The sequence below is a fragment of the Nuphar pumila genome, chromosome 12, assembly GCF_984573655.1.
Source record: "Nuphar pumila chromosome 12, dmNupPumi1.hap1.1, whole genome shotgun sequence".
NCBI classification, from domain to species: domain Eukaryota; kingdom Viridiplantae; phylum Streptophyta; class Magnoliopsida; order Nymphaeales; family Nymphaeaceae; genus Nuphar; species Nuphar pumila.
In genome coordinates, this window is record NC_143260.1 from 24,955,159 (window position 1) to 24,964,032 (window position 8,874).

The 8,874-nt window shown below is 39.7% G+C and overlaps 1 protein-coding gene across 1 annotated transcript; it reads left to right on the plus strand.

Moving 5' to 3' along the window:
- The first annotated feature begins 365 nt into the window (after window positions 1-365).
- Window positions 366-8,333, plus strand: LOC149820353 (glycine dehydrogenase (decarboxylating), mitochondrial-like). Its single transcript, XM_089982902.1, has 15 exons — window positions 366-1,678; window positions 2,262-2,507; window positions 2,622-2,699; window positions 2,784-2,884; window positions 2,969-3,164; window positions 3,293-3,418; window positions 3,500-3,685; window positions 3,848-3,961; window positions 5,017-5,169; window positions 6,528-6,716; window positions 6,794-6,871; window positions 6,961-7,086; window positions 7,176-7,274; window positions 7,489-7,606; window positions 8,021-8,333. The coding sequence occupies exons 1-15, from the start codon at window positions 464-466 to the stop codon at window positions 8,110-8,112; spliced, it is 3,117 nt and encodes a 1,038-aa protein (XP_089839028.1). The 5' UTR covers window positions 366-463; the 3' UTR covers window positions 8,113-8,333.
- The last annotated feature ends 541 nt before the right edge of the window (window positions 8,334-8,874 follow it).

The following is an 8,874-nucleotide window of genomic DNA, read 5'->3' on the forward strand; positions in this document are numbered from 1 at the left end:
AAAATCTACATATTCAGATTTTCTGAAAAACAGTATTTTTCAGAGAGAGAGAGAGAGAGAGAGAGTCAAGGGGTGATCTCCAACCCCAGTTGAAGCCAGATGAATCCCTGATTCAGTAAACCATGATCTTTTGCTTGGTTTCCAAAACTGTAGGCACAAAGTTAGTATGAGAAAACCGTAGGCACAGCTGTAAAATGGTGATTTTGCTTAGTTTCCAAAACAAAAAATAAAGGTACATAAAAGAAAGAGGATACAATAGTCAAGGCCAAATAAGTGATTTTCCTATGTTCGAATTCAAGCCACCGAATCTCTCTCTCTCTCTCTCCACCAAATCTAAGAAGAACCTAGGCATATTTAAACTCCCTTACCTCCAAACTCCTACGCCATTGGAGGAGTTCCTCTGCCTCCAGAAGGCTCACCACCACCGACAACCGCCACCGCCACCGCCACCACAAAACCAGAAATGGAGCGTGCCAGGAAGCTCGCCCACCGCGCCATCCTCCGGCGCCTCCTAGCCCACCGGCAACAACATGCAACCCACCACCACCACCACCAAGCCAGGCACCTCTCCTCCTTCACCTCCCCCTCCACCCGCCTTTTCAATACCAACTACACCACCAGGTCCCCATCTTCTTCCTCGGTCGCCTTCTCCGACAGCCGCTCGATCTCCGTCGAGGCCCTGAAGCCATCCGACACCTTCCCCCGGCGCCACAACTCCGCTACGCCCGACGAGCAGGTGAAAATGGCCGCTTCGGTCGGGTTCGAATCACTCGACGCTCTCATTGACGCTACCGTGCCGAAATCGATCCGAAGCGAGCCGATGAAGTTTTCCAAGTTCGACGAGGGGCTCACGGAGAGCCAGATGATTGCCCACATGAAGGATCTGGCATCCAAGAATAAAGTTTTCAAGTCGTTCATTGGGATGGGATACTACAACACCTTCGTTCCTGGCGTGATCTTGAGAAATATCATGGAAAACCCAGGTTGGTATACTCAATACACCCCTTACCAAGCCGAGATTGCTCAGGGGAGGCTCGAATCCTTGCTCAATTTCCAGACCATGATCACCGATCTCACCGGTCTCCCGATGTCGAATGCCTCCCTCCTCGACGAGGGCACTGCTGCGGCGGAGGCCATGTCCATGTGCAACAGCATCCAGAAGGGGAAGAAGAAGACCTTCGTTATCGCTTCGAATTGCCACCCACAGACCATCGACATCTGCAAGACCCGAGCAGACGGATTCGATCTCAAGGTGGTCGCTTCCGACCTCAAGGATATCGATTACACATCTGGGGATGTCTGCGGGGTGCTGGTTCAGTACCCTGGAACAGAAGGAGAGGTCATCGACTACTCGGCTTTCATTGAGAAGGCGCATGCCAATGGTGTGAAGGTGGTCATGGCATCAGATCTGTTGGCCTTGACAATGCTTACACCTCCGGGCGAATTGGGGGCCGATATCACCGTGGGATCCGCCCAGAGGTTTGGTGTTCCGATGGGCTACGGTGGCCCTCACGCCGCGTTCTTGGCGACGTCGCAGGAGTACAAGAGGATGATGCCAGGGAGGATTATCGGTGTGAGTGTTGATTCGACAGGGAAGGCAGCCCTGCGGATGGCAATGCAGACGAGGGAGCAGCATATTCGCCGTGACAAGGCCACGAGCAATATTTGCACTGCTCAGGTCTGCATCTAATTTGGATACAGTTTAGGTCTTTGATGGATAATTTTATTTCGGAATTCTTTTGATTTCTCATAGTGCTGAATCAGGAGCAAGTTGCTTACTTTGATAATGCTGGTTTTTATTTGTTTTGGATCTTCTTTTCTTGGCTTATGATCCTTATGATCACCAAATGTTTCATTTTCATATTTGGTTTTACCATAGTCCTAAATTATGAATTGCATCTTATATCGGGACACATTTTGAGCACCTTGGCAAAATGTTCTGATATATAAACATGGGGATCTGTAGATTATGTATGTGAACCTGTTTATTGCCTAATTTGGTGTTTGCCATATGAAATTTAAAATTTTATGCTTAAACTGAAGCAGAAAAAGTCAATCAGGGAGTATTTGGATGCACCGACTTATCCAGAAATATAAAATGAGTTGAGACATTGCATTGCACACCATAATGCAATTTCCCAACTTATCCTATTTACCAAATACATGTGTGTATCTGACAGTCCACTACTATAGAAGTGCTAGTTGGAATTCTTTGTGTTTTCGTAGATCCTTCTTGAGTTTTCACTATTTGTTTGTTTTAGGCACTCCTTGCAAATATGGCTGCGATGTATGCAGTCTATCATGGACCTGGAGGGCTAAAGGCCATAGCTGAGCGCGTTCACGGTCTTGCTGGGACTTTTGCAGTTGGATTACAGAAACTAGGAACAGTGGTTCCTCCTGAGCTTCCCTTCTTTGACACTGTAAAAGTTAAATGTGCTGATTCTCACGTGATCTCTGAGGCTGCCCTTAAACATGAGATGAATTTGCGGGTCATTGATAATAACACTGTATGTAATTCTAAACCTTGTGTTTATTTTCTGAGTCATATAATAATTATGTTTGCATTTTCAAAATTGGATTTTTTTTGGATTTGATGTGGTTCCAATTTTTTTTTATCTCAGATAACTGTATCATTTGATGAAACCACCACTTTGGCGGATGTTGACAATCTTTTCAAAGTGTTCGCTTGTGGTAAACCTGTGAGTGTCAGCTTGTGACTGTTTCTAAAGAATGTAGCTGTTAAATCCTGCTTATGACATCTCAATGATGTTGTTGATCATTAGGTACCATTCACGGCCGAATCTCTTGCATCAGAGGTCCAGTCTAACATTCCACACGGGCTAGCACGCAAGAGTGCCTACTTGACCCATCCAATATTTAACATGTATAAGATTTTTCTGTTCTTCTATATTCCTGTTGGCATTATAAAAGCATGCATATAAGTGTTGAAATTTTGTTTTTCTTCCAGGTATCACACAGAGCATGAACTTCTTCGATACCTTCACAGGCTTCAATCAAAAGATCTTTCATTATGTCACAGCATGATTCCCTTGGGTTCTTGCACGATGAAATTGAATGCAACTGTGGAGATGATGCCTGTTACTTGGCCCAACTTCGCAGATATTCATCCATTTGCACCTCTGGACCAAGTTGGTGGTTACCAAGTAATTACCTAGCAAACTTCTCATTAGAAATGCATTCACGAGTAATTTTTTCTTCTTGTCACTGCTTTGATCAGTTTGACAGGGGTTCATACAGTTTTTTGTTTTTGTTTTTTTTCCAATATTTATAGGAAATGTTCAAAGATTTAGGTGAACTATTATGCACCATCACTGGATTTGACTCCTTCTCGTTGCAACCAAATGCTGGTGCTGCTGGAGAGTATGCTGGACTTATGGTCATTCGTGCTTATCATATGGTATGTGATCCAAATCATAACATGCGAAGCAATTTCTTAAATGCTTTTTTATTGTTTTGTTTATGAGAATTCATCTTGTAGGCAAGAGGTGACAGCCACAGAAACGTGTGCATCATACCTGTCTCTGCTCATGGGACAAATCCTGCTAGTGCAGCTATGTGTGGAATGAAAATTGTTGCAGTTGGAACAGATTCAAAGGGGAATATTAATATAGAGGAGTTGAGAAAAGCTGCTGAGGCTAACCGAGACAATCTTTCTGCTCTGATGGTACATGCTATGGATTTCTTGTCTTGTGTTGCATCATAGTCCAGCATATCTGGATTTTGATGGTTGTCTTCCTTTTAGTATCATGAGATATAATGCCTTTACTGAATTCTAGATGTCTTGTGAGTGCTGATTTCAGTGGTCCCAACTTTTGTGATGGAACAGGTTACATATCCTTCAACACATGGAGTATATGAAGAGGGTATTGATGAGATTTGCAGAATAATTCATGAAAATGGGGGGCAAGTTTACATGGATGGTGCTAACATGAACGCACAGGTGTGATTTTTCTACAAAAAGATTCGTTCTCTGAAGCTTATGGTGCTGTGTTAATTCTCAGCTACTTTACTGCACAGTGGAAATGTACACTTGTATAATTTATTTCTATTCTCGTCAATGCAATTTCCTTGCAGAACTTCATGGCGCTGATTCATCTTCTCAGGTTTCAAAGTATCAGGAACTGAAAAAATAACACATGCTGAATGGGAATGTTCTTGCTTGCATTAGTTATTTGATTCTATTATAACCAGTTGGGACTGTGAGCAAACCTTGTGTCTGACTGCTACCTTATTGGATTGCACAAAGAAACATAGTGAAGATGCTTTATGATATCCAACGGAACTTAAAATATTTTAATGACCAAAATGGTTTGCCTTTTTCTGGGACTCTTTCAGTTGTTAAATGTCTATATCTAAATCTTTCAATTTTACAATACTTGTATAAAGTCATGACTAACGTCATTTCAAGTATGTTTGCCATTAATTTATTGTCAAAATGTCTCTTGTAAATCTTTGGGTTTGCCAAACCTGCATCAGATAACCTGAACAGATGGAGAAAGAAAAGTAGAAAGGCTTTCTGTTAGTGCATCAACTGAACTTTCACCCAAGTATATTGCATTAACCAACATCCCTACCACTGGAAACGTGAGAATAATCTCTGTGCCAAGAATACAAAAAGTACCCTTTGTTCATGGTGTTCTTGATATTTCCCCAATACGTTACTTTCCTAGAATGTTCCATGTTCTTCATTAATATTCTTTAGTTGGTGGCTTATTTATAGTATCATGGTTCTGCACTGAGAATGGATTCTACTTAGTTGCAAACTGAGCATTTCATGTTCAGAGAATTTCTTCAAAACCTCAGCTCTAGCTAAACTAATTCTTTAGTCAAGTTGTTCTCATACAATAAACCGGTCATGGATTCTTTAGTCAAGTTGTTTTCATACAATAAACTGGTCATGGTTGATTAACTGATTTTCTGTTAAATCTTATTTAAAGTTCATTTTGTTGTTTAATGATGCCATATGACTTTGTCATTTTTTCTTCCCTCGTGCAGGTTGGCCTAACAAGTCCAGGGTTCATAGGTGCTGATGTTTGCCATCTTAATCTGCATAAGACATTTTGCATCCCGCATGGTGGAGGAGGTCCTGGTATGGGGCCCATTGGTGTGAAGAAGCACTTGGCACCATTTTTGCCATCACATCCTGTGGTGAGATCATCTTTTTCATATTTCTCATTACCTTTTCAAGCATTTGTATCTATTTTAAGTTTCTTGTATTGTTCTTAAGAGGCGTTGATGTTGGCATTGATTAAATTGGAAATACTTCTTGGTTGTGCGAAAATATTCAGTATGGTATCTGACTATGTAATTTTAAATATCTAATGATATCTTCTCACTTGTAAAAGCTGTGTTCATGTTGCTTTGATAGATTTTTAATTGAGCAGAAGTGATCATAATAGGGCCATGTATGTATCCATATAGCATTTCCATTTTCTGCTCCATACCTGTTTCGATGTCTATGTGAGTCTTGACATTATCCCTGCATCAATTGACTGGAATATTTTCTTCATATAAAAGTATTGAAACCATAAATCAGAAAGGAAGTTGGCAGAGGAGGATAAGTAATTGCATGATATGCCAATGAAAATATTGTGTTTTAGATAGATCATTAATCTCCAATGGTAACTGTAACAGAAAACTTTTAAAGTCTGAAATAATTGGAGCACCTTGTTGAAGAACACATGTCCACATGAATGCAAATGTGCATCCATTTGAACTGACCTCTAAGCTAAGTTATACTCTGCATTAGATGAGATGTGAAGATTATCATTCATCAGGGAATGGTGTTGAATAGCAAGCTTAAAATCAGTGACTTGAATTCTCTGTCACATGGACATTCCATTTACTCCCATACTTCATCCCTCTTGATTCTGACCATGGAATTTCATAATAGTAGAACTATCTACATGTCTATAGCGATATCCATGTGAAATGTTCAACTTTGTGCATAACCATAACACATGGACAGTTTGATGAGCTTTTGGTTGGAAAATAAGAGGACACTCAGGACAGTTACCTGGGAGTTTTTGTTTGCATAATCTGTTTCTTTTTGTTGTTCTTACAGTTTGCCACCCAAAACTAGTTCTGAATTTTGTAACCAATCCAATGATTTTTCTGTTTGTACTTTTTTACATTAACTTTTCATTTTCAGTTTATTGGTTCTGTTCCTGTTCAGATTTAATTCTATGACATGTCTTTCTACTTGTTACTGGAATGTGTTTAAAAGATGCTGGTGATATTCCCACCGCAGCATTAGGAAAACAAGTGACTTGCTTGTACTAGAATTCATTGATTCTGGTCTGGTGCTTGAATATCATAAAAGAACATAATTGAGTTGCTGTCTGAGGTCTAGTGAACTTATACATTAACTATCAAATGTTTGAAGTCGAGTAGTGCATTTAAGTAGTTTTGCAACTTTTGAGTCCCGTGGAGTAGTGTATTTTTTAGCATCAGGATCTAGAAGCTTGAATTTTAATGTTGTCTGAAATCTTCATTTTGCATTTCAGGTTCCTACTGGTGGAATACCAGCTCCTGATAAATCTCAGCCTCTTGGTACCATCTCTGCAGCACCATGGGGATCGGCCCTGATCTTACCCATTTCCTACACATACATAGCAATGATGGGATCTAAAGGACTCACTGAAGCTTCAAAGATTGCTATCTTGAACGCAAACTACATGGCTAAACATTTGGAGGTTTGGGTTTTCTTTGACATTTCCTGTCAGTCTCTGTTTTTCAGTTCAAAGTATTGATAGTCTTATTTCATATGCAGAATCACTATCCAGTACTTTTCTGGGGTGTGAACGGCACATGTGCTCATGAATTTATTATCGACTTGAGGGGCTTCAAGGTTTTGAAACTATATAAACTTTCTTGTATTCATACAAACTTTCTTGTGTTCTTTGTCAATCACTAATTGAAAGCTCATTACATGCATAGAACACTGCTGGAATTGAACCTGAAGATGTTGCAAAACGTCTCATGGATTATGGATTTCATGGACCGACAATGTCATGGCCAGTTCCAGGCACATTGATGATTGAACCCACAGAGAGTGAAAGCAAGGTATCTTCTGTTTCCCATGTTACCTGGCCCTCTATTTTTCAATTCTTTTTTTCATTTTTTCTGATAAAGTTCTCTGTTCTCTATTCTAGGCCGAGTTAGACAGATTTTGTGATGCTCTCATATCCATCAGAGAAGAAATAGCGCAGATCGAAAATGGGAAAGCCGATATCCACAACAATGTCCTTAAGGTACGATGGAAAACTAGTTTATTTTATGATGAAGAAAATAGCCTTCTTTTCCAGCTAGGCTATTCGACTTCACAGTGGCTATGGGTTTTTGTTTGTTGATCTATTGTGAACATGCCATATGCCATGCACACATGGTGTTTTTATTTGCTAATACTATTGGAAAATAAAATTGAGGTTATAGCAATTGCAAGTCTGACCATTTGTGTTTGTGCAGGGTGCTCCTCATCCACCCTCTATGCTTATGGCAGACGAATGGACAAAACCATACTCTAGGGAGTATGCTGCTTTCCCAGCAGCTTGGCTTCGGACTGCTAAGTTCTGGCCTACAACTGGTAACAGTTTTTGTTCACTCTGCTTACAACCTATCAGATTATATCATTAGCTATTAAGTTCCTGTGAACAAAAAATGGATGTCATGTCAGATTCTTTTTTGGAAAGTGAATTCTCAGAGCGATGCATAATGTTTTTTCCTTTTTCCAAAATAAGTACGAAATGGCTCCCCCTATTTGAATGGAAATCAAATTTGCTACTTTTTTTGTTTCAAAATTGAGGCAATGTTCGTGATATGGATAACATCATTCTTCTTATATGTGGTTGCTAGCTTCCTTCAACTTCAAATGGAAAAACATGGGGAATTTGATGCTTAGTCACTGTCATAGTTCATGGTCTTATTTGAATCCACCGAGGGCTATCAAAGATAAAAGTGTGAGATTATATGTAACAATTTATTTTGCGTTTTCATTCAGGACGTGTGGACAATGTATATGGTGACCGCAACCTTATCTGCACTCTTCTGTCAGCATCACAGGTTGATGAAGAACAAGCTGCTGCTGCATGAGCTTGGTTTGCTACGTAGGTCTTTCATATCAGGAAGACCTGTTATGCTATCCTAAGTGTACATAAAACTCTTTCTAGCTTCTGTTAATTATGCTATTTTTATCAGCATATCTATGCTATTCAATCTGCTTTGTTCCAGTAGCATTCTGTAACTTAAATACTGTTATTTCTAATTGATCGCATCAATAATATAATTCCATGTCTCGCTTTGGAATCTGTCCACACTGAAGCTTTCTGTTTTGTTGGTCAATTTTAAAAAGAATTAATGAATGTGGAGCCACTTCTTTCTTTCAATTCTTCCAAGCAAAGATGTATAAGGTATTCTAACTTGGAGGCCTAAGGCTGCATTAAGGAGTTCAGGACTAAAAATAAAGGGTGAAAAAGTTGTCTTGGAGAATGTAGGTTTGGAAAGAGCTGGGGCTTCGGTTAAAACATTTTTGGCCAATTCCCTTTTTTTTCTGAAGGAGGCTGGGGTTTGGTGGATCCCTACCTGTTTATTGAAAATATATGAATATTCAAATTACAATTTATATGCTAGGATTCCAATCATGATAAGAGATGGATAAAAAAAGCTACGCACAAAACAAAAGCGGGAAGCGAGTGTCAGAAAGTAGTATGAAGTGTAAAGTAGGATTTTTTTTAGAAGCACTCGTGGAAGCATGTGAGAAGCGAAAAAGAAAATGTGTAGAAAATGGAGAAATGAGAGGGAAGCGAGGGCAAAAAATAATAAATAGTTACATGAAAATATATATAAAAAGAGAAA